The sequence below is a fragment of the Vanessa tameamea genome, chromosome 23, assembly GCF_037043105.1.
Source record: "Vanessa tameamea isolate UH-Manoa-2023 chromosome 23, ilVanTame1 primary haplotype, whole genome shotgun sequence".
Classification (NCBI taxonomy): Eukaryota; Metazoa; Arthropoda; class Insecta; order Lepidoptera; family Nymphalidae; genus Vanessa; species Vanessa tameamea.
Genome location: NC_087331.1, coordinates 7348043 through 7375703, shown reverse-complemented (window position 1 = coordinate 7375703; position 27661 = coordinate 7348043). Strand labels below are relative to the sequence as shown.

Sequence of the window (27661 nt, the reverse complement as noted above, 5' to 3'; positions counted from 1 at the left end):
CAGGATCTGTGACCTTATATCTAGCCACTAGACCAAAGAGGCAATATAGGGGTAAAATTTGTTTTTGTTGATTTCCATACAATTTATTTATTTTGAAAAATGAGTAACTGTTTTTCGTTCATCCATCTCCTAAGGAAGTTAAATCATGTATGGGAATTCGTAATATATTATGTTAAATTTATGGAAATCAGTATTGAAGCTTCTATTAAGGAATTATATACAGTTGAAAATCCAAGAAGGAGAATTTAAAATGAAAGTTTATATGGATGTTCATAATTTTTTGAAGTTGGATATTCAGGAATCAGTATTGGGCGTTTTATAGTAAATTACGAAAAATCTTCTTTAAAATAAGGTGTAACTGAGCATAAAAAAAATTTTTGGAAGTAGTTTATTGGTCCGTCATATTTGAACTTAATACATGAAAAAATCGGTGTGTTTCCCGAAAGCATATAAGTAGCTAATAACTGATATAATATATTCAGAACAAAAGATCGTCAACGTCAATCTTGTCGCGTTTGCCACTAGAGTTTACTACTAGACAATCTTTGATTTAGAAAATTTAAATTTAATGGACGTGGGGAGTGTTTTATTTAAAATTCCCACTTCAGTCAGTTTAGCTTACCATCTCTTTGCTAAGATATTAGTTTCACATTTATATTTAAATAATCATAAAATCATATATTTATTTCATAAATTCTAGTAAAATATAAAAACGTTCAAGATTATACTTCATGATCCGACACCTAGCTCGTCCGGGGCTTAAAAGGTATCTGTGTCGCGTGTCGTGTATCAGATGGCTCTGAGAAAGATGTCAGCCGGCATGTCGTACGCATTAAGAAGTTATCTGAACCGTGTCAAAAACAGTTATCACAGGAGTTTATTGGGTAGGGCCCGGAAGTCTGAAAAGATTTTTTGTACGTTAAATAAACTTGGGCTGTTGACTTGACATGTTTATTATTTTAATAATATTGTATAAATAATTTAATCGGTTAAATAATTTAATTGTCCATTTTTATCATTGCTAGCGTTGTATAAACTTATGTTATGTAGAAAAAAGGTAATCTTTCACAATCAATTCTCAATTCATGTCAGAAACTTCTGCCGAGCATCCAATTCTGTTATTACAAGTGCTGACGTCACACCAATGTACAAAAGCTATAACTAAACAAAAAGTAAATATCAATCAAAGTTTTGATTAATAATAACAATCAATCATACTTTTACGACTTCCCTTGGAAGTTATTGTAATGCGATCGGTTTTGGAAGTATTAATTTTGTTCCTATTTTCTAATATTCAATGTATTTTTTACATATTACATATAAATTTTTTTTATACAAACTTGGCAGGCACCACCTAATGGTAGGTGCTATCTACCGCCACAAGCCCCACCACCAAGTCCTTGTACTTGGTGGTAGGGCTACCGCCAAACAACAATACCAATTAGCGTTGTTGTATTCCGGCTTGAAAGTTGCGTGAGCCAGTGTAATTACAGTCACTAAGGACATAATATCCTAGTTCCCAAGGTTGGCGGCGCTTTGATGATGTATGTCATGGTTAATTATTTCTTAAAGGCGGCGGGCCGCGGTAACCTCTGACCACCGCCCACATTGACGTTTGCACAACATTACCACTTGACTTATTTGCCCCTCACTTTATGTATATTTAATAAAAATATAGTAGTCTCAAAATATGCAAACTCCCAATTATGATAATTCGAGTAAAAAATATTTATCCCAAGTTAACCTTTTCAACAACAAATCCGTTCATAAAACGAACTTTTAGTTGTATCGTGTAATTTTATGCAAACGGTAATAAAAATGAAAAAAGGAAAACGCGTAAAAAAATCATAATTACAAGCGACCGTCATGTTAATAAATTCCGAACACTGCGGCTCTACTTCGGAACTTTATCTTGAGAACGAAACAGGACGGTCTTTTAAATTGAAAAATAAAAGTGCACTGGAAAGTTGGAAGTGCCCGCAAATGAAATTAAACTTTATTGAGAGAGGATAAAGTTGGAATTAGCTTTGATAGAGATTACTCAGTTACGTTGTTATAGGGTTGCTACTTTTAATTAAATATATTTCAATTATTTTTCTTCTTAAAAAATATTATATACTGATTTCATATACAATTATATACAAAAAAAAATACTGTCATAGATACTTACAGTTAAGTATTTGTGAGTGAGTTTGTTGGCAACCCTATGCACTGAGTAACTTTGTGGGCCGTGCAAGTTTTGGAGTGGAGTTAGTTCGCTGCACTACAGAACTAAACCGCGTGGAAATTGCGCTACGGAACCCGTTTGATAACGTTTTTTAGAGTTGCTTCAAAGTTGTACGCATGGGCACGATTATGATTCACAACTACAGCCATATTGACATAGAAGTTCTGCAGTTACTGTATTAACAAATGAGTTTATTGTTTTATGTGTATTTATTACTTTATTACATAAAATTGAAACTCTGACGTGATTTAAAATCTGATATTGGTGAAATGTATTATTAGAAATGCATCGGGCTATACCGTGATCAATTACAACCTCTAAAAATGCCACTGCTGCCTCTGCTTTTCAGGAGGAGGCTTAGAGCTCCATAAGGCTACTCCGAAGTGGGCTTATTAGACTATGAAATATTATATTCTGCTAGCAGACCTGGCCACACGTTGCTGTGATTAAGTTATACGTTGAATAACATACATATATTGTATGATAGCCTCGTCCTAGTGTTGCTAACCAGTTTTGCCACGGTGGATATTCCCACCGACTGCTCAGGATATATTGCACTCTGTGACCTTAGGGTTAAACCTAGAATTTAAATTAGTCTTATATAAACGAGAGAACCTTCAAACCAGTAAAACTTAGTTGGCACGGAAATTGAACATAAAATAATGTCCATTATATAAAAAAAAACTTCAATTTATACACACAAAGAAAAAAAAACTTTGATTGATTGTATGATTTGAATGTAATTTATTGTGAAAGGCATCATATATTTCATCTACATAATATTAAGACGATATGGTTAGAAAGAATGTTACTTGTGAGATGACGTCCGACAAAGAAGTATTGAAGAAAAAGACATGCTGCGCCGACCCCAAGTAAAATTGGGATAAGGCCAGGAGGATGATGAATATTATATTCAAAATCAAAGTCAAAAAACTACCACCGGTTCGGAAATGAATGCCTTGGATCTGAGAAGAACTGGGGAAAGAAACTTAGCGGGATTTTTTTATTTTATTTTAAGTCTTTTTTACAACTATAGTTTTTATACTATAACAATAAATATATTTTCGTTATTTGAAACAGCCTGGAGGCAAACATCTCCTTCCCAAGGTGTGCAATCAACTTTGAAATCATTAGCGTTATAATATGCTTTAACAAACAAACACTCTTTAACGATTCTTTTAAATTTTACAATTGAATATTTAAATCAAATATTATCGATGTGCTTAAGATTAGTTACGCTCGGACTCAAGAGAGGTGTTTGTGTGCGTGAGATGATAAGAATCAACACAGAAAAAAAAAATTATGTTTGTTGATAATTTAACGTGTTCGTTAACAAATGTATAAACGGGTCGATGATGATTCAATATACGTTTACATTACTGGTTTTAAGGCTTTATGCAATCTTATTGTTTTTCATAATGATATCATTAACCATCATAATACGACTAATTTTTAGTATTAATTAACTGAATAGTAAATTATTTTATGAAAGAAATCTAAATGGCACAGCAAAACGAAATTAAAACGACATCCTACAATTTTACCCGTCCATGAAGTTTTTACACCACCGGCTCGTTTAAGAGTGTACCTATTTAATTTTAATTAAGAGTAATAACTAACATTAAGTTATTTTTTTGGTTAAAATATACGATTTAATAAACAGCTATGATAAATTCAAACATTTAACAATTTATTTAACAAATAACATTGATATAGACGAAGTTACCTTAGTGGTAGGGTTTTGTGAAAGCCCGTCTGGGTAGGTACCACCCACTTATCATGTATTCTATCGCATAATGGCAATACTTAGTATTATTGTGTTCCGGTTTGAAGGGTGAGTAAGCCAGTGTAACTACAGGCACAAGGGACGTAATATCTTAGCTCTCAAGGTTGGTGGCGTATTAGCGATGTAAGGAGTGGCTAATATTTCTAACAGCGCGTCTATAGGCGGTAGTGACATCTTACCCCTCCGCCTACCAATATCATAAAAAAAGTATAGTAAAGCAACACCATTCTAAACGAAATGATAAAGACACACATAGACACATAAATACAACTCGTGACAAACTTTGACCAGATCTAAGCAAATAGGAACTGATTAGTACTAGCATGATATTTTTGTACCATTCGACATTTCATTTTATATAGAATAAATTTATATCCACTTATTGTTCAACTTTTTTTACCAATAAATAAATTTTACTTTTACAAGGATTACTCTTGACGAGTTAAGACAGTTTTTATCTATACATATAATAAAATCGAAGTGTCTGTTTGTTATATTACAATAATCGCTTTTTACTAAATGCATATGTATGTTTGCACGGTACATATACCAAAACAACATATTTTTAAATTGTTTTCTATCTGTCTGTTTATTCCGGCTGGACAAATTTTGACGGGACTTTCACTGGCAGATAGCTGGTGTAATAAGGCTTAGGCTACATCAATAAATTTTTTGATATGCACGAAGTGGCAGGAATAGCCAGTTATATTATAGATATTGAAATGGAACGTTGTGTCAACATTAATTCAAACCAATCTGTCCCCTCCTTTATCAGTTTTACAAACATACGAAAGCAGATTTTTGATATACATATATGTATGTAATTGAACAGAACCACTGTTATTTTTAATTAAAAATCTTATTCGTGAATAAGATTTTTTTCCAGTCGATTTGCTCGCATACTATATAAACATCAACAATATTTTTAATGAAATACGACATGGAAATAACTTCGTAAAACAAAAAGCGCTTTCCAGTTTTTCTGCTCCGGGGTGTACCGATACCGAGTACCACAAAATGTTCGGAACTAACCTAGAAGTTTCTGTCGGAGCGTCGAAGTTAGTTCCGAGTTTTTGAAAACACTTTTATCTTACAACTTTTCTTTTTTTTCTTTTCGAACGGGACCGATACGAAAGTTATCTGCGATGACAATGCCCATTTTATATTATATGAAATATCTATTATATATAAAATACGTCATGTGTTTGTATATATGCGTTTTTTTATATAATAAAATGGTGACTGTGAGAAGTCAATCGTTATATTATTCAATACACAACACGTAACTAAAAATCTTGTGGAATAATGATTATCTAATATATACACATAGATATTTTTTTTCAAAGTTAATTATAAATATTTATTGATTTTTTTGCTTCTCTGACTCAATTAAAATATTTTATAAAAATTGAAAGCTTTTTTGTCCGGTGATAAAGAATAAATTAAACGAAAAGACATTTTTTTTAAATTAAGCTTATCATTTAATGTTCCGAAAAGGAAGATATAAAAGTATATTGATTTAAAATAAATAATTATATTGTTTAAAAAATAAACGATAGCTTTAGTTCAATACATTTTCATCCAGTATTCATCGTAATAAATAAAAACTTTTCTCAAAGTAGTTTCCAGCCGTGACTTCACAGGCGTGATGGCAGATGTTAGATACATTTTTTCTGAATATAAAGTAACTTATGTACTCCATACTATAATCTAACTCTGTGTCTAATTTCATTCAAATCCATTCAGCCATTCTGGAGTGATTGAGGAACAAACATCCATCCAAACTCTCGCATTTATAATATTAGTAAAATTAGTTATTAATTTCAAGTTACAAGATGCTTGAATGAGCACACTCCATTAACGGCCTGTAAATTTCCCACTGCTGGGCTAAGGCCTCCTCTCCCTTTGAGGAGAAGGTTTGGAGCATATTCCACCACGCTGCTCCAATGCGGGTTGGTAGATACACATGTGGCAGAATTTCGTTGAAATTAGACACATGCAGGCTTCCTCACGATGTTTTCCTTCACCGCCGAGCGCGAGATGAATTATAAACACAAATTAAGCACATGAAAATTCAGTGGTGCTTGCCTGGGTTTGAACCCGAAATCATCGGTTAAGATGCACGCGTTCTAACCACCGGACCATCTCGGCTCTCGGCTTATTTATATCAATAGGTAAAAACTATTTTTTTTAATAATCGAACTATGAACGTTTAGCTTAAAATATATTTACCAAAACGATGTAGTCGCTGTATCTATTGTCGTTGCGTTAAAGCGTTTTTTTTTTCAACTAGTTTTATCGCCTGCGTGTAACTTGTTTGTAAAAGTCTAGAATTCCTGGCTTCGTCCCAACTTTTTACACGGTTTTTGTACATCTAAATGTATAGTAGCAATAAATTTAAAATTAGAACGCCATATCATTTATCATTTTTATTTGTGCAAACCCGTTTGGGTAGGTACCACCCAATTATCAGCTGATCTTGTACCGATTTGAAGGTTAATTGAGTTGACACTCATAATCATAATCCGAACCAACCGAACCAGAAGGCTATGACTAACTCATATACAAATTACTATAATTGCACTTAGTGGTAGGGCTTTGTGCAAGCCCGTCTGGGTAGGTACCACCCACTCATCAGATATTCTTCCGCCAAACAGCAGTACTCAGTATTGTTGTGTTCCGGTTAGAAGAGTGAGTGAGCCAGTGTAATCACAGGCACAAGGGACATAACATCTTAGTTCCCAAGGTTGGTGGTGCATAGGTGATGTAAGGAATGGTTAATATTTCTTACAAGGTCTTTGTCTATGGGCGGTGGTGACCACTTATCATCAGGTGGCCCATATGCTCGTCCGCTAACCAAGAACATTTATAAATATTACCTCTCTTAGACTTAAGAGAAGCTACCAGATTATTCAGTAGCCTTACGTCAACTATTAGTATGATAAAGAATATATAAAAAGACAAAGACAACGAAATGTTCCCTATATAAATTGTTCTGGAAGCGATATTTCTTAATGTACGGAAATCGTAAACAATTTGTACAATTGATCAAGAGCTTATTCATTGTATAGAAATATAGATAAATATCACTCACCATAATCCCGTCTGTCAAGCGCGTTATCTTCACTAATCCCGGCTCCGGGATGGGATCCGGGATCCCTGTGAACAAGCGAGATTACCGATGAGACATAAATTAATTTGTTTTTTATATCGACACAACAATGGCTTGTAATCAGGAACTGATGGATCGCCTTGATATGAAAATGATTATACAATCCAGCGTCGCGATTCTGTAAGAATTCACTTCGTTTCTCATTCGTGACAAATGTTGACAACGGAACAACGGTGATACGCCATTTTGATACGTCAATTAATATAGTCAACATTGTATAACACATTTTGACATTTCACGCTCGTGTCGTTTGCTGAGTTTCGAGTTCCTTAAACATATTGTTATTTTATTTTAATTAGGACAACCGACAGTAGATACAATATCACATACAAAATTAAAAATTAAAAATTACATTTCAAAATTATCAAGGCAAAAGGCCGAGATGGCCCAGTGGTTAGAGCCGAGATGGCCCAGTGGTTAGAACGCGTGCATCTTAACCGATGATTTCGGGTTCAAAACCAGGCAGGCACCACTGAATTTTCATGTGCTTAATTTGTGTTTATAATTCATCTCGTGCTCGGCGGTGAAGGAAAACATCGTGAGGAAACCTGCATGTGTCTAATTTCAACGAAATTCTGCCACATGTGTATTCCACCAACCCGCATTGGAGCAGCGTGGTGGAATATGCTCCATACCTTCTCCTCAACGGGAGAGGAGGCCTTAGCCCAGCAGTGGGAAATTTACAGGCTGATTATGTATGATTATGTAAGGCAAAAGTTCTCCTACTTACAGGTAGTCTCACCATGCACTATCATATTACACAATGTAATTATTGAAAATATGAATTAAACATAATATAATTTAACATTATAGAACTTGAGATGAAAATATACTGTTATTTTTTATGGTATAGTTTGGCGGACGAGCATATGGGCCACTTGATGGTAAGTGGTCACCACCACCCATAGACAATGGAGCTGTAAGAAATATTAACCATTCCTTACATCGCCAATGCGACACCAACTTTGGGAACTAAGATGTATTGTACCTTGTGCGTGTACTGAGTACTGTTGTTTGGCGGTAGAATATCTGATGAGTAGATGGTACCTACCCTGGCGGGCTTGTAAAAAGCCCTAGCACCAAGTATGGTAATATGCTTGACCTTTCCAACTGTACAATGTACATATAAATATGCAAACAATATTTTTTAGTAATGTTGTGTTCCGGTTCAAAGGGTGAGTGAGCCAGTTTAACTACAAACACAATATTTTCAAAGATAATGGCGCATTGGTTATGTAAGAAAAGATTTAATTTTCATACGGCACCAAATTCTATAGGCAGTGGTAACCACTTCCCACCAGTGGCCCATTTGTCCGTCCATCTTCCGATAACATAAAAATAAATAAATTTATTCTACATATATATTTATACAAAAGCACAGAGATTTGACTAATAATTAATGCCTAGTACTTATTTTCCTAATTAGTGGCGGATTGATGAAACTAGTTTCTGTCCGCGACTTCGTCTGCAAATGGGAGAAGTACAGGCGTTAGCGATAAAAAGTACTCTATCTGCTATACCAGACTGTTATCTATCTCTCCGCCAAATTCAAAATATTTGACAACAATTGACCCGTTATCATTGATTGAAGACTTGAATAATCTATGATATTTATTATGAATATGCAAACAAATTACGTTTCGAATGGAGACGAAGCAGTTATCAGAACTTTAGAATTAAAATTAAAGTAAATATAAGTTGTGTTTAATAAAGAACTGTTAGTAGTTCAAAATATAGCAAAGATATTAGCAAATCTAATGTTAGTTTATTTTCATCCGTGTTTCGATAGAGTAGAACTGGCAAAAAATTTAGTCTCTTGACGAGTAGAAGCACTCCCAGTATGCCCGTAAAAAGGCACCATTCTTTAAATATGTCATAGATAATTCTAAAAATTGAAGTCGATATTTTCCTTGCAATAGATAATAATAATTGTCATTCATAATGACTCATAAAATGAATTCAATTTCACATCTTAATGCCAAAGAAGGAAATAAAACAAGCCCTAAAATCCTGTTGTTACTTGACACTGCTAACACATTAAATAATTAGGTTGTTGGCACAATGAGAGAAAAATATAAAATGTTCCTTTATTGACCTTAATCATCCATATCCAATCATATTATATTATAAGTTTATACAACAAAACGTTTAGATATTAGTTATTATATCTGTGATAAGCTATTATTGTTTTACAATTGTACCACCCACCTAATTTTTTTATACAGTAGAGTAATCCCGTTACTACAAAGAACTCAAAACACACCGCAGAACATTATCGTGGAATGACAAAAAGTGATATAAAATAATTAAAAGTAATATTAATAATGTTTATAATTCCATGTACATCTTTTATTTATTTTTATTTTAATATAACAAGGAATGTAAATTTAAGAAAAAGTCTAACAAATGTAATATCACAAAAGAGTAATATTTATATATTTGATTGTTAGCTATATATAAAACTTAGCACCATTTAATGTATTGAAAATTTGTATCTTACTTTACTGAATTACATAAGAGTTTCTAACTTTGTTAAACAATCTGTTATTTCTTATACATAAAAAAAATCATCATTTCATTTTATTATGAAATGAAATGAATAATCACCTTACATATAATAGTTGGCAACTCCTCAATGATATAGTAATAGTAATAAGGAATCAATCGATCCTTATATTCTGAATTAACTCACAATTAGATCAACAGCTAGCTCTTTCATATTTATATTTCAATAAATAATTGCGTTACTAAATAAGCGTCCATAGTACAAAAGTTTATGGGCCAGAAGTGAGAATTTTAGGTTCCATCCTCATTCTTATTTATAAAGTGATATAAATAAAAAACACGCTACGATAGCGATTGACAACGATTAAAAAATAGTATAATATATGAGACCACTGAACCTAAAATACACCAGAAAAGTTTTATTCCAGTGACACATATAGGGACGATACACTAAAACTTAATGTATTTACAACAAAAAAGTAAATTTTGAAAATATTTAAATCATTTTTAAAAGGAATAAAATATTTTAAATCTTACTGAATAAACAAACCAAGTGCACCCACAACTTTATAATGTACAGTGTGACATAAAACTTTAAAGCCAATAAAAACACGAGCATTCGCTGTAACAGCTGATAAGCTGTTTTTTATTTAACTGTCCAACATTACTGAACACTCTTCGCTTTGATTGTACTCATTTTAGATATGTACAAGTAGGTACTTTCTAGCGTACTCGTATATATAATAAAGTTAAATTGAAAATCCTGTTATTGCTGATTTAAATGCGATTAGATTCTACACACAGTTCAACTCAAGGCATAAAAGTAAACTTATCTGTAGAAATTAGAATATTTATTTATGTCCCGTTTAACTTAAAACCGAATTTCCTATATAAATCAAATATGTATATATGATCCGAGATGGCCCAGTGGTTAGAACGCGTACATCTTAACCGATGATTGCGGGTTCAAACCCAGGCAAGCACCACTCAATTTTCATGTGCTTAATTTGTGTTTATAATTCATCTCGTGCTTAGCGGTGAAAACATCGTGAGGAAACCTGCATGTGTCTAATTTCAATGAAATGCTGCCACATGTGTATCCACCAACCCGCATTGGAGCACCGTTGGTGAATATGCTCCAAGCCTTCTTCTCATGAGAGCGTAAAAACAGTCTACACGCGCTTCGGCGAACATCTCTGAGGCACTGCAGCATCGAGGTAGCCCCAACAGCACCCTGAACGCGTTATTGTACTGAACGCGGAGAGCATTATAAGATTTTTGAGTATATCCCGCCCACAGGCTGCACGTGTAAAAAGATGTACAATATGCTCTAAATAATGTTATTTTAACGTGCTGGCTCGTAGGTTTGCACGTAGTTCTGGGTGAACATATTCGCCCTCACCGACAATGCCCTCCGTTCCCGTTCAATATCAGTATCGACTTTGATAGATTCGATAGATTGATTTGATAATTCTCTACTACACTTACCTCGAACATTAAACACCATTATTTGACTCTTTTTTACATTATAAATTAAGCCTCAAACCCAACATTATAAATTAAGTATTGATCGTTAAAATAATTGATGAATGGGTAATAACAGTCTGAGGGCACTTAGACGGTTATTTATTGTTATAAACTTTTTCAGATTATTTTCTATAATTTATGAAAGTATATTTTATATTTACCTGTGAAATTGCCTGTAGAGAAAATGATGTTCCTCTTGTTTCTCTGACGGATATATAATACTGATGGCAGCAACTGAAACAAAAAAAAAATAGCAATTAGTATCCACAATACACTTTCGCTCAGATGCAAATAATATTATATAGTCATACCTTATTCTTTGAAATATACTATGAAATATTTAAACACTTGGTAGTAGGATTTTGTGCAACCCCACCTGGGTAGATATTAATCGTATATTCTACTGCCAAGAGGCAATATTTTATGTTGTTGTGCTCCGGTTTAAAGGATGAGTGAGCCAGTTTAAATACAGGAACAAGAGACATAATGATATGGTTCTCAAGTTTGGTGGAGCGTTTGAGCTGTAAGGAATGATTAAAATTTCTTATAGCGCCATCTATGGGCAGTGGTTACCATTTACCATCAGGTGGCCTATCTACTCATCGGACTACCTATTTCATAAATAAAAACTGAAAATCTGGCCGAATAGCCTCATCGTGAAATAGTCATCAGTAATAACCGAAACATATTTTTATAAAAGCTTCGAAACTAAGAGTGATTTTTACCATACCTTAAAGTCTACATACATTAGACTTAGTCTTTACTAAATAAAATCTTTATTTCATAATATTTTGAATTTTAAAGCTGGGTGAAAATTAGATTCTCGAATATTGGCATCGATATATCGTGTAGTTGCAAAAACAAGTACATATTGAAAATCTTGATTTTTTTTTTTTGTAATTGGCGCCCGAACAGGGTCAAATGTTAAACCGAATATTGAAGGAAAAGGCATAAATACAGCGTTGTATTTATTCGAAGATTCAATTCGGATATTTTTAGCAATTCAATCGCACAATTTACAAATAACTTACTACAAATATATTTATTGTACTAAAAAATATGAGAAAAATGTAATCAAAAACGCAGTATCATTACTAATACAGCAATCAATTTAAGTCAATCGATGAGCAATAAAGTCATAAATACATTAATAAAAAGTAAAAGAATTGCGTAAATATTAAAAATATATCAAATTTCAATATATTTACTTCATTTTCATTGGGTATGAATATATAAAAAATTAATTAGTCCGTCCGTAATATAGGGTGGAAAACTTCATGGTGGAACAAAACGAATGGCTATAAAAACCCTTTGAATGCGGTGGTTTCTTGCCCATTAGCTAATGACGCGTTACCATTAGCACGGTCCATCTCACATGTATAGTGGTACATTCTCGTGATGGGTACAAGTTCCGGTAATCAGAACTAAATGGAATATCAAGTGTATGTGTATTCGTTATTTGTGTGTTTGGCTCACTCACACATTTGCAATTTGCACACATTTTGCTACATTGTGAACATAATTATGACGACCTCCGTGGTCGAGTAGAGTGAATACCGGTTTTCATGGGTACGCCACTCCGAGGTCCCGGGTTCGATTCCCGGCCGAGTCGATGTAGAAAAAGTTATATTGTCTGTGTGTTTGTGGTACCTTCGTTACTTCTGATTTCCTTAACACAAGTGCTTTAGCTACTTAAATTGGGATCAGAGTAATGTATGTGATGTTGTCCAATTATTATTATTATTAATTATATTACCAAGAGCATCTATTATTAGTGAATACCTTTAACAGTTCCTTGGAAATATATAAAAAAAAAATTGGTACTTGGTGATGTTTATGTAACGATTTTTATATATGGTTAAATGATGCATGAATTCCAGATAGATTTACGCAAGATACCATCACCGTGACTATAACCAATCTTATGTCTGACATGAAATTTTCTAGACGTTTATTTAATTCTCTCTGCTAGAAGTTGTCTACAAAAGCAGATTTAGTTCCTTGAAAAGGATATATAAAGTACTTTTATTTTATGGAGCTGTTAAAGAAAGTTCGGAGGGTATGACAGCTCGTATTTGAAGTCTTATTATATAACATTTAACTTGTTTCATATCTTCACTGTTTAAAATTTTGTCATTGCTTAAAAGTAATAGATTGTATCTGTCATACTGCTGGGCTAAGTTCTCCACTCTCCTGTTTTGTGATACATATGTGGCAGAATTTGATCTCACGATGATTTTCTTCAACGCTGAGTACGAGATTAATTACAATCACAAATTTAGCCCATAAAATTTCAGTGGTCCTTGCCTGAGTTTGAACCTACAATCGTCGCTTAAGATGTACGCGTTCTGACCACTGGATATCTCGGTTCAACCACTTGGGTAGGTAGCCTACACCGATGAGTGTATTTTTTCTAACGTAATAATTAAAATATAAGGCTTGGATTATTAAAATTAAGCTCCAGAGTTACAGATTCGGAGCAACTCACAAGTCTGACAGGGTGTGTTGAAAGCAACCGTTTTTGTATTAGATAGACCTGGATAGACGAATAGAGAAGTTTAAATACGTATAGTGTTAAGAAAATAATAGACGAGATGACTTTGGGAACTGACTATGTGCACTAAGAATAATAGAATTTTAAATGATTCGACATTTCTTTTAAAACGAATTGAATGAAGATTTTTCCATTTTTTTCTTCAGGCATTCACAGATATGAAAGAGCAGCTGTTTGTGGATCAAATTTCATATATTTTACATTTCTGTGGAACTCGGATATTGTATCCTGCAATGAAAACAATTTTAAATTTTGTTACATTTCATTTCATAGAATTTCCAGATTTCTGAAGTGAAACTTAATTTGGGCCAACGTATGTAGTCGTATAAGATTTGGTCGAAACTTTTGTGACGATAAAAGGTAACACTTCTGTCACATATTCTGCTGGTTTCCACACACTTAATTTTTATTTTCCATAGATAATATTTAAAAATCGTATGCCTATATTTTAAAGGTTTTCTAAGGAATTCAGAAACATTATATATTAATAATTATGAAACAATAGCCACATTTTAAATGTATATTAGTACTTTAGGCATAAAAAGTAACCTAAGTCCGTCTTTGTGGTTATAGCTTGCTTCACGCCAAATTTAATCGAATTCGGTTCTCCGGTTTTGACACAACTTATTTTCCATTGGACAGAATTACTTTCGCTTTTATAATATCAGTATAGAATTCTCATATCATAATGACTAAGATGTTATGTCTATTGTGCCCGTAGTTACACTGGCTCATTCGACCCTTTAATCCAGAACACAACAATACTAAAAAATTATTGCAATTTTTAGCAAAACATTAATTAATAAAACATTATTTTATATCTAAGTCTTAACAGAAATGAGTTTCTGTTGTGTATTGATTGCCGTAGTTAAAGAATCATAAAAATCTAAAAAACTAGAATAGTATGGAGGATATTTATCATCCTAGATGACTACGAATTTAAAGGACTATTTGGCGCTTTCGTAGCTTAGTTTGCAAATTCAACTGCCGTTAGTACAGAATGGTGGGGGGAGGGGGATTTAGGACATACTTCTTAAAAAGCTGCAGCTGTCATTGGTTGTGTATATATGATTTATTGTTGTTAGTTGCGTAAGATTAATTGGCTGTTAAACTTCGAGGTTTTTTTATCGTTTTGAGGAATCAATAAATAAATATTACATTATTATTATTTTAGTAATTTTTTATCTGTGTAAAAACATATACATACAATAATAATAAGTGATATTAAGTGATACAACTGAAAATATAATTATACGGTAAGGGTTTCATTTTTAACCACGGAACCCTTCGATCGTTTTTAACTATACAATCGTTGTAAATCTCAGTGCACATGTTTATGAACCTACATTACGTATATCAATATGACAAATTGAAATGACTATTATTTATTTAAGTATAAATAAATTTAAGTCAAAATGAGGCTAACATATATTCTATTTTCAAAACTTTCAAACACATTCAACCGATTTGGCCGTTCCAGCTGTTTCCAGGAATTGAAAGCGCTCCAAAATATTGTATTCAACGTTCTGCACAAGTTGTTACTTGGTGCCACGAAAATTGAAATTTTCAGTGTTGAGTTTCAACCGCGCTGAATGAAGCCTCATTAAACGCGATGCCGTCGCAAATTGCAATTTATTGTCGAAACCGTCACGTCGGTTGAAAATGTTTATTTATTTCATCATTTCGACGAATTTAAGTTCAATGACCTAGGTGTGCGTAATTGTTTTAATGTTGGCTTTGGTTTTGTTACCTTTGTCCTGTAATAAATAGAGAATAGTAGAGATTGTTATTTGGTAATAAATAATTAATTGTCATTTATTATCTGTGGTCGATTTGTATTAAAGTATAAACAAAAAGCTCCCTAATTACAAACGCAATTTTAATCACGAAACGTTTTCCAATAAATACGTAATAATAATATATTCATGGTGAAAGAAGTATTTTAAATTTTAATTTATAAAGGTATTTTAGTTCCCTTTGCACGTTTCAGAATAAATTAATATGTTTCTTTTGTATAAATAGCGACGGAAAATAAACATATATTTAAGGAAAATATAGTTTAATTTTAAATTAACATAACAGAAGAATTACTTAACGTCGAGTATATAAATAAGTATACCTATATAGATCTAAAACAAAAACTGTATAAGTAATCACCGCGTGATTTGTATATTTAATATCTTTGATAAATGAAAAAGCAGTATTGCTCATTGAAACGCAATCCCGGGTAAAAAATAAACTAGGTACGCCACTGATTTACTGGGTGGTATGGATCACATACTTTTTATTTATGCTATCGTCAATCAGCAATAATTTGTATTCCTGAGTTCTGATTTAAAGGTTGAGTGAACGAAAGTAATTACAGGGACGAGTTTCATATGTCTAAGCTCCAATATTAATATTAATGGCTCAATATTTATGTAAATAATGCTAAAGCATTGTATGAAATATTAGTCATTGTAATACTAGACTAGACTGACATCTCTTTTTCGTCCTACTGCGTACGTTACATACATTAACAGCCTGTAAATTTCCTAATGGGCTTGGGCCTCCTCTCCCTTTGAGGAGAAGGTTTGCAGCATATTCCACCACCCTGCTCCAATGCGGGTTGGTGGATTCACATGTGGGAGAATTTCGTTGAAATTAGACACATGCAGGTTTCCTCACGATGTTTTCCTTTACCGCCGAGCACGAGATGAATTATAAACACAAATTAAGCACATGAAAATTCAGTAGTGCCTGCCTGGGTTTGAACCCGCAATCATCGGTTAAGATATACGCGTTCTAAACACTAGGCCATCTGGTAGTACTATGTAATTTAAAAAAGTTAAAACCTCTAAAGTTAGAAGCTCCTTTTTACATCAATCAATTAGGAATCATTCTACTAAAATACATATACAACAATTAAACAAAATATAGAACTACATTAAAAAATACTTAACAATAAATGTACTTATAATTTCACTTACAATTATGACTCAGTATTTCAAAGAAGATACTCCTAATTGCAGTTTGATATCCAAAATGGCCGACATTACGCTTGCAACATTTGCCACTAACGATGTTGTCATTAGTAACAATTATATTGAGCTCTCTAAGTACTGGGCGTAAACTACGACCTCTTTTATTGCTCTAGTAGTTAATAGGGCGAAGGGAAGTGTATTTTAAGATAAAATATTTCGTTTCCTTGTGAATGTGTAGTTTTCGAACGTAACTTTCTCTCAGCTATAAAGCTTTCCAAGGTTAGCGGCGCATTGGCGAAGTATGGGATGGTTGTCATTACTACGCTGATGTGTATGGTAGATACCATGTTATGCCCTGATGTGAACCTGCAATCTTCGGTTAAGATTCTCGTATACTTACAACTGACCCAATAACATTTGAAGTTGTTGAAATATTCATTGAATTTAATTGATACAAACCATATTTTGTACTTACAGTACCGACAAGAAAATCAATTAATAATACGCTAGTTTATATATAAATAAATACATAATCATAATCAGCCTGTAAATTTCCCACTGCTGGGCTAAGGCCTCCTCTCCCATTGAGGAGAAGGTATGGAGCATATTCCACCACGCTGCTCCAATGCGGGTTGGTGGAATACACATGTGGCAGAATTTCGTTGAAATTAGACACATGCAGGTTTCCTCACGATGTTTTCCTTCACCGCCGAGCATGACGAGATGAATTATGAACACAAATTAAGCACTTGAGAATTCAGTGGTGCTTGCCTGGGCTTGAACCCGTAATCACATCACCGTACATCAGTTAAGATGCACGAGTTCTAACCTCTGGCTGGCTCTTAAATATGCTTACGGCCTTCTAAATTTTATGTGGATATTAACTAACAAACCTTTTTATTTCATTTTTATTTTTGATATCAATATGTTGATAAAATGTCGATCGAATAAGTTATGATGTTAAGCGTATCGCTTACAATTTGACTCGAAGGTTCCAAATGCTTTGTAAGTTCAACGAGAATGCTATTTACAGGGCCGTGTGCGTACATAAATTAATTTTTTATTCAGATGGATGATCTCTCGCAAATATCAATAATCGTGTAAAATACAAAAAAAAAAAAGTATCAACGAATCTTTTAATTATCGAAACGATATTTTTTTTAATAAAATTATTAAAATTGGTCCTCGGTCAATGAATTATATCGATATTAAAATACTCGAAATAAGTGACAAGTCCACTTTACAATAATTATTTCAGCTGTACTCTTGATATTCATGACGCTTTTAGATATTTATACCTTTAAATTTAAAGTTGAGAAATTATCGATAGTTTTACAAATGTACAATCTTACTGAAATTAGAACTCTCTTTTTGACTTTGGTTAATTAAGTCATAAAGTTATATTAAAAAACTTGTCATCCGCCTCGTACTTCGTAGCATAAGATGGCCTATACTGTTACAGTCACGGACGAACGTAGTCTTCCTGGAATATGACGAGCGTTCCTCCATAAATAAATTAAGTGAAACCAGACAACACTTCAGCTTAATATGCAGACGACAATATTAATAGTTACGTTCACTTCAAGTAGCCTAATCAAATCAAATCAAAATATACTTTATTCAAGTAAGCTTTTACAAGCACTTTTGAATCGTCATTTAACAAACTATTTAAAGTAAAGCTACCATCGGTTCGGAATGTAGTTTCAACAGATAATAACCGGCAAGAAACTCAGTAGTTAGTCTTTTTCGACATCTAAAAATACAATCATGTTAGTTAAATACTATTATATATGTATGTTATGTCTCCTGCCTGAAAGTCAACAAGCATTAACTCCACGCTTTTTTATCATCTATATAATCTTGTAAATATTACAACGAATTTTACGCAATATAATTTTGTGATATGTGATCTTTTTTTATTTCGAAGCATAATAATAATAATGCTTGGTACCAAAATAAATAATATGTGAGCGGGTATCTACCTTCGCGAATTAATAGCGCTGAATATTAGTTACTCTGAAACATGGTATGGTAGCTATGAATTCTTGAACGAAGGAACATTATGAACGAATGGAGTTTTTTTGCGACTGGTTCGATAACATTACTTTTACGGGCGTATTTGAAGCTGTAATTATTTTTTATGACTGAATAAAAATATATAAATCTCCATCAACAGGCAAAAATATCCTCCCGTGTAAAGTTTGATCCGATCATTCCTCACGGTTACATTTTATTGTCAAATATTTATTTTTTAATAAGGCCAAGACTACGTTGTTAGTAAAAATGGCTAGCGCATTTAAAGTCAAATAGGTGGTAAAATACAAGAACAAAAAGTTCATTAACAGTCAAGATAGCTCATACCACAGTCACACGTCCATCAATCCACTTTCTAACTACGTCGACCCAGATTACGGCAAAGACTAGAACAGTTTCCCTCGCACCTCGGCTTCAGTTAATTTGCTCACACAATTGTACACAACTGTTAGAAACTTCGAGTAGAACGTTTAGAGCCACAATTTACGAAATTGTTATGTCTCGTACTTGGTTCTTTTTAACAGAAAGGTAAAACCAAGATAGATTATAAATTTACTCCGGTTTTGTGAGTTTCTAATACTTAATGAAAAACAAAAAAGTCAATGGATTTCATTGTTATTTCTTTTTTTTTTTTTAAAAGCATTGGTAGGCAGACTGACAAATGCGCCACCTGATTGTAAATATAGATGGTAAGTAATTTAATGGTCACTATTGCTCATAGACATACCGTATACGGTACCGTAAGAAGTTTTAACAATTCCTTACATCTACAATGTGCCACCACCCTTAACAACTGAGATACTATCCCTTGTGTCTGTAGTTAGACTCACTCATCCTTCAAGCCGAAACACAACAGTCCTAAATATTGCTGCTTGGTGATAGTATATATAATGAGTGGATGGTACCTACCAAGACGGACTTGCAAAAAGACCTACCACCAAGTAAACTTAATTTCTTTTGCTCATTATATATCATTTTAAATGTATTTAAATGTATTATATATTATTGCCACAGTAATGAATGTTCGCAAAAAAACAACTTTTGTCTTGAAATTTTAACGCACATACTATTAATATCAAAAGGAATAAGCATTAATTTATATTACTTATCTTTATTATATGACACAAGGTAAGTAATTCAATCGTGGCACAATGACTTGCAAAAAACGTTGAAGAGGAAGGTTACAGATAAATGTTATAAAAAATATCGACCTTTTGTTGAAAACACTCGTTTGAAATCGAACGATTACGCTTCGTCTGATTCAAATAAAGGTATAGAAATATTTAATTGTACAAAACAATTCTTAAATATAAAATTCCGCCAACTTTCCTTCGCCAGTTCTTCTCAAGTTTAAGACGTTTCCTTCCGAACCGGTGCCTGATTTTTGACTTTGATTTTTCACCTAAACTTTAAACGATCATTTAAATTTTGGCTTAAAACACTTTAAGGTAAAATAGCTACGTTCATTATAACTGTAATTACTGTATCTCATATTTGATCTCGTTCACAAAAAACTGACTAATAGTTTGTAGTATATGTGGACATTTCGAAATGCTTTCTATTACAAATGGAACATTAATTAATTGTAAAAAAATAATAATATTTAAAACAACAGCGAATTAGTACCTATTTTCGTCGACAAGATCGTTCGATAAGTTTTTAAAACTCACAAATTGAAGTTTTTATACAAAAACGGCCAATCGGTGATCCGTCCGATCTACGATTCGACATGAACAGACAATTATCTTGTCAAAAAAGATTTTTGTGTTAATCGACGGATTAATTATTATTTATTACTTCCGAATGTGATGAACCTAGATGATATTTTTAATTTTAAATTCAGAGATTATAGATTGATTATTATTTTAACCTATAATATAATTAAACTAATTACATTAAACCTCAAATGTTTTTTTTTATGATATATTTAGGTGAACAGGCTAAAACCCACTTGACCAAACCACCGCGCCACCAACCTTGGGAGCTAAGATTTGATGACCCTTATATCTGTATATTTAACACCAATACTAAGTATTGGTGTTTGGCCGTAGACAAATGCTGACTGAGAATACAGAGTGGTACTTCTTTAGACAGGCTTGCACAAAGCTCTAGAACTACATGATATATTTCAATACCCAAAAACATTTAAAAATATTCATCTGATTTTTTTACGAAAACTAATATACGTAATATTTTTGTCTAAAAAATACTCATAATAAAATGATCATTATATTATTATTTATTATTACTAAGTAAACCAGGGTTAGTATAAAGTATTTTCTGTGAGACAGTGCAGGAAACAAATATATATATTTCTTACATGAGTATCCGAATTATAACTGTATATCATAAGGAATGAAGTATAAAATCGTTTAAAGTTTCCCTTAACGAGGTCGCCGATCGAAATGAACAAAAACAGAACAAGCTGAAAACATCATTAAAACTTAGAATTATGTATTCGAGCTGGTTTTTCAATCTATAGTTACACAATTTATGGAAAAATAAAGGATCGATGAAGTATTTATTTATAACTTTGCCGATTATGTTAAAACATCGTTAATAAATACGGCATATTACTCAACACAAATAGTCGAGATAGCTCAATGGTAATAACAAACTAATATTATCAGAAGATTGCGTGTTCAAGTCCGGGCAAGCACCAGTGAGTATTCTATGTATAAATTGTGCTCGGTGGTGAAGGAACATATTAAGAAAATTAATGCTGTGAGATGAAAATTGGATAAGCGTTGTGTAACAAATTCCTAAAGAGGACGACGAGATGAGAGGTTTGCCCAGCAGTGGACAATCACTTAACTTTTACTTTAATCAACACAAGACTAAGTTAATAAAAGAGTTTGAAATTAGAATTCGTTGCTTTATAGGTAAGTTTTACACTTTAATGTAAAAAAGAGTAACCACACATTTTTTTGTTAGTTCTTCTAGGTAGCATGCTTATTCCGAACCGGCGGGAGCATAATAACATTTAAATTAACATTATATTACAACATGATAATTTGGAAGACATTGCAAACGCCTGTTTGAATAAAGTAGATATTGCAACACCAACATTATTTTCACGTGAAATAAGAAATATTGCCATTTAAAAATCTTAATTAGTATAAATATAATTAAAGTAATATATTAAGGATATTAATAATTTTGTTATTCCATTTTCGTATTTCAAATTTACTTCATAAGTTTTGCAAAGGTAAACGTATAATTCATTTGACGATTTGAACATTAATTGTTCACAAATTTGCAAACAAAAGTTACCTATAGAAATATAGTATAGAAAATCTTGTTAAGGTTCTCCATTATGTTTAACTTCGGTATAATTCATTTGTATTGTAGATGCTAAGCCTGCTTAACTTCCTATTTTGTTTTCTACGGAAGAGTTTCAAGTGTTATGTGACTCGGTACCCTTTCATGCGTCATAAACTTTCAATCTTACTGCTATGACTTGCTAGAAATGTCTAATTTTCCGCAAGAATTTATTTCACTTGCATTTCAGTTAGAATATCAATTTTTAATTAAGCCATCACACTTAGTCCGACATATTAAGCTGCATATTACATAAAATTCACAAATATATAACAAAAATACTTTTACAAAACATTCTATATAAAACAAAGTCTCTTATTTTACTGTATTATATAGTAACTACATATATATAGCTATATGTATGTATATTAATATTATAACTAACTATTTGTCTGTCTGTTGCTCTTTCACAGCCAAACCACTATTAATGAAGTTTAGTATAAAGCGAGCTGGAATTCCAAGGAAGGACAGGCTATTTTTATGCCTATCACTTAAATGCTCGATAAAAACTATAGTTCGATAAAAAACAAAGTCGTTTATTTTACGAAAACAAAACGCTATATAGACTTTTTTATCAGCCGTAACTTTACCGCTTCGAGAATAACTACAAAAAAAAAAAAAATGAACCGAACAGCAGCCTTCACTATTCATAGTTTATGAACAGGAATGCAATTACAGCATTAAAATTTAATTTCAAATAAACCTTTCAAGTACTGAGAGATGAAAATTTCCCATTCATTAGCGTACCACTCATTTTTCCCGTTGAATTTACGTCGAAGTTAACCGCGCTCGGATGTTTATGGTACAATATTTCTTGTAATATTTTCTGTATATTATATTATTGTTTTTATGTCGTTTATATAATATAATATGTTGAGTGTTAGCAACACCTTGGGATGAAGGAATGTTTTCAAAGAAAATTGATTTCACGGAAGAGCACCGGCTTTACGTTAAAGTGTTTATAGTGTAAACATTTTATATATTGTAATATAAGATAAACAAAGTTGAGTAGGTTAACTTGAGAGAGTGTTTTGAGTGATTTTGCTTGATGAATTTTGCAGGCGCCTTTTAGTCTGACGTAATCCTCATTATATGTTCTAACGAATGCTTCATATGTTTTACATTTACATACATACATTAACAGCCTGTAAATTTCCCACTGCTGGGCTAAAGCTTCCTCTCCCTTTGAGGAGAAGGTTTGGAGCATATTCCACCACGCTGCTCCAATGCGGGTTGGTGGAATACACATGTGGCAGAATTTCGTTGAAATTAGACACATGCAGGTTTCCTCGCGATGTTTTCCTTCACCGCCGAGCACGAGATGAATTATAAACACAAATTAAGCACATGAAAATTCAGTGGTGCCTGGGTTTGAACCCGAAAACATCGGTTAAGATGCACGCGTTCTAATCACTGGGCCATCTAGGCTCTCATATATGTTACTAGATGAAAACCCGGCTTCGCTCGGATTAAATAAATAAAACTTAACAAATACGGTTTATCTTTTACTGTTCATATGACATACAACTTTTTTTTATAAACATTGATCTATACTGTATTGTGGATAAGTTACCATCGAGTCTTCAATAACCGAAGAAATTATGGCACGGTTACGCAAAAAAGGTTACGTGAATTTGGATGGATTAGTGTATGTTTGTTACTCAATCTGCTGAGTGCAGATCCGTTGAGCTGTTCAACACAGGCGAAACCGCAGATATAAATTAGTCATCTATAATTCACTAAATACTTATAACGACAAACAGATTGATGTTCACGGAATTAGGATGACAAGTTATGTATGCAACTTTTAAGATTCCTGTGCAAAAAGGGTCGTTTCTGCGTTCCTCAACCTTATGGAGATGACTTAAAGCTTATTCCAATCCATTACCGAACTGGCTGCTTAACGATATACACGGCAAAATTCAAAACATCCAATAGAAGTTACGATAAGAATTAAAAAAATCGTTCAACATATTTGATACAGGGCGATTATTTTCTTCATCGAAATCATGAATCATGTATTGTGTTTACAATAAACGCAAATACGTTCCCGAAACGGGTAATAAATAAATATCAAATGCATTGTACGGAGTGTTCTATTCAATCATTCGAAACAGCAATTTTTCTATTCAATTTAATTCAAGCTCCCCTAAGCTATTCAAACTGTATGTTGCACGCCTAGTTTGAATAGCTTTCTCAAACTTTTACGTTTGATGAAAAGCTGACAATCACAAGCATGCATTCGAACGTAGCTTATCCGTTCACTACCGATATCACTTAAAATTTTCACTGTGATAAACAGCGGTGCGTTTGTTTTTCAAGCGGCAATTGCCATAAATAAAAAATAGTAACTTTTTTTAAATTCGTATTTATATATAGCGACTATTTATATATTGTTCTTTTTTTAAATCTGTATTTTATAGACGTCATGTAAACCGTACCTTCGGTATCTTGTTTTTTTTTGTGTGTCTGCATATTTTTTGCATCATAATTTTTGGTGGTTATTGGTATATGGTATTCATATGCAATAAAAATGTCTGTCAATATAAGTATCGTATATTGACATTGTTTAAGAATCGAGTATCGTATAGAAGTCGTAGAATCCAGTCGACATCTTCTTGTCTCGGAATGTGTCCATGAAGAGGTGTTCGTTTAGGATTCTAGATTACTAAGTCAGTCTGGATGGTATTCGGTCAGTCTGTTCCTATTTATATATAATTAAGGCTTATAGTTTTAAATGAAGAACAAATTTCCACACATACTCAAATTACTCACGACTGTATTTTTATTGAAGAAGTTACTTTAAAATTCCGATGTATTCGAAAAGGCACATATTAATTTTGAAAATATTTTTGGAATATTGAAAGTAATCACTTCTATATATTGTTATCTATTATTCTATCCTACATAAGAAATTGAAAAAATAAGCCCTTATTTCACAGTATGGTATAGTATTTTATAAGCAATAAATAGTAATTTTAATTAATTTTGTAATAAATACAAAAGTAAAGTAACAATCTCTAAATGCTGGGCAAAGTCCTGTTCTCCATTTGAGGATAAGGTTAGAAGCTTATTACAAGACGCTTCTTATGATATAGATAGGTGGACGAGCAAATGGGTCACTTGATGGTAAGTGGTCAACACATAGACAATGGCGCTGTAATAAATATTAACCATTCCTTACATCACCACTGCGACACCGACATTGAGAACTAAGATGTTATGTCCCTTGTGCCTGTAGTTACACTGGCTCACTTACCCTTCAAACCGGAACATAACAATGATGAGTACTGCTGTTTGGCGGTAGAATATCTGATGAGTGGGTGGTTACTACCCAGACGGGCTTGCACAAATTCACATCCGATACATGCAGGTTTCCTCGCTGTCTATTTCTTAATAACATATATATCAATCACGCTTACCAAAGTTCGAACTGACAATCATCGATTAAGTTCCACGTACTCCTAACCACATCTCCACATAGCTCATATGTCGGCTAGCAACCATATAAATTTGCGTCCATTTTTTTATCGTCTCGGTGTAATATCCGTCTAAGCCGTGTTCCAGCCCACCCGCTGATCATTTATTTGGTCTTTGTGCATTCGCAAGCAAAGGAAATTAATCATCTTTACACTTTTTTTCTCGTGTAAGTCTGAGATATCATCCATACATTTTTTATAACGTACGAGGAAATGAGAAAAATCGTGAAATCGTCGGTTGCGTATGAATTTCAAAGGAGTTTTTATACGAGTATTGAGTTTCAAAGAATGTTTATTAACATATTTTTGTTTAGGATGATTTATTTCCGATGATAATTATAAAAAAAAAAGTTTATATGTATCGTGTATGCATCTACGAACGTGATACAATCAAAAACCACCGATCGGATTTTCATTAAGTTTTCGTCAATGGACCAATCGATTCACGAGAAAGCTTGAGGTGTTTAATCCATATGGTATTGTGTAAATATGAAGATTATTGTCGAAGATCTTGCCGACTTTACTGGTGTTTAGTGAAATCTAAAAGTATTACGATACAAATGTTTTATGTATGATATTTTACTATGATACCACCGAAAAACTTTTCTTGCACTTAGTATAGTACCTATTCATTAACATAAGACCATCTGTAAGTTAATCCTACTTAAATTATGCAATGTATGCTAAACAATTATATCATTTATATTCTAAGCCGAGCGACAACGATAAACATGTACTGTAAAACTATCAATAGGTACCCACGACACAGGAATACCTAGTGTGGGTACCACCGGACATCTCATTGTATAATGTTGTTTTTTGTTAATAAACATTTTTTGTTTTGTTTGTTTGTTTGTTTATGTCATCCCTATTCTGACCGAACGAAGCCGGGACGTATAAATACTTCTTTGTATAACAACCAAAAGTTTAAAATAATGTAACCGTCACGGATGACCAGATAAGAAATATTGAAATTAAAATATTTAAGTATTTACATTGAATATTAATATAGACAGATTGTCACAGCCCGTCTTTGCTAATTAGAGTACCATTGAAAATGAGATTTTGGGATTTTGGAACCCAACTTGGAAGATGAATGGCAAGAGTACAACTATTTAAGACACGATTGCTGACATTGCTTATCACATATTCATTGGTATATTTTTCATTATTATTTTGTTTTTTTTTTTTTATTAAATAGTGTAAAGGTATTTTGTTTATTTTTTAATTTTTGAAGTGAACTTCTTATGGGAGGTTAAACCGCTGCGTTACGTAACGCGTTACGTCGCCAGTCTGTCTGGCTTCCCTTTCTCTTACTCATACGGCAGCGGTAGATAGGCTTTTCCTCTCTTGACAGCCCGTATATTGGACAGACGTATTTTCTAAAACTATCATTCTGTCGGGCGTCCCGAGATATACGTTTTTTTGGTTTTAAATAAACTTGTCTTTCTTTCTCTCAAATTGATGTTTGTTATTGAAATAATTTATAATTAAATAATAACAATGACCATGGCGATCGTTGGTAATCTTATAATAATATTTTACAGCTGCCTTCTTAAAATAAATAATTTATACAATAATTTTGCTGTGGTTTCATAATTTAGTCTGAACGTGATCACGTTGCTTCCAAAGTTCAATGGAAATAATATTATTCAATAAATATGATATTTAAAGCGAAATGTTTTATAACACGAAAATATCGATATTGCATTATAATTGATTTTAGCTGTTTCAACGGTCATTAGTCATTGATAATGGAGGGTATAATATTAATTAATTAAATTTCAGACAGCTTAATTAGCTTTATATTAATTATGATAATTGTGGTAAGAGGTGATCTCGTTAACAATACTAGAATTAACTCATAATCCTGCAGTGATATGTTTATAATATAATAAAACTCATACTGAACAACTATTGAATAAGATTTTTTAATATACATAGTTTCATTGTGTATTTATTTATTTTCATAGAAACCATATGATGAAAATTAGGTCTAAAACAACGGATAAATTGGTCGAGCCGTTATAAAGTATATCCTTCATGTATGCTGTTTTGACTTGTCGGTGTAGTCACTGGATATAAGGCCGCAG

General features: G+C 32.7%; 2 protein-coding genes across 2 annotated transcripts in view; one reads left to right on the top strand and one right to left on the bottom strand.

The window, feature by feature from the left end:
* The window catches only part of LOC135193965 (serine protease inhibitor 77Ba-like), a 404929-nt gene that overhangs the window by 99893 nt on the left and 277375 nt on the right, over window positions 1–27661 (top strand). The window lies entirely within an intron of this gene.
* LOC113404173 (cell adhesion molecule Dscam2-like) overlaps window positions 1–27661 on the bottom strand; it is a 399093-nt gene that overhangs the window by 318593 nt on the left and 52839 nt on the right. Inside the window, exons 2-3 of the mRNA XM_064218600.1 lie at window positions 11379–11451; window positions 7108–7172 (exon numbers count right to left, since the gene is read on the bottom strand). Of these exons, the coding sequence (XP_064074670.1) occupies window positions 7108–7172; window positions 11379–11451 (138 nt within the window). The remainder of the gene's footprint in view (window positions 1–7107; window positions 7173–11378; window positions 11452–27661) is intronic.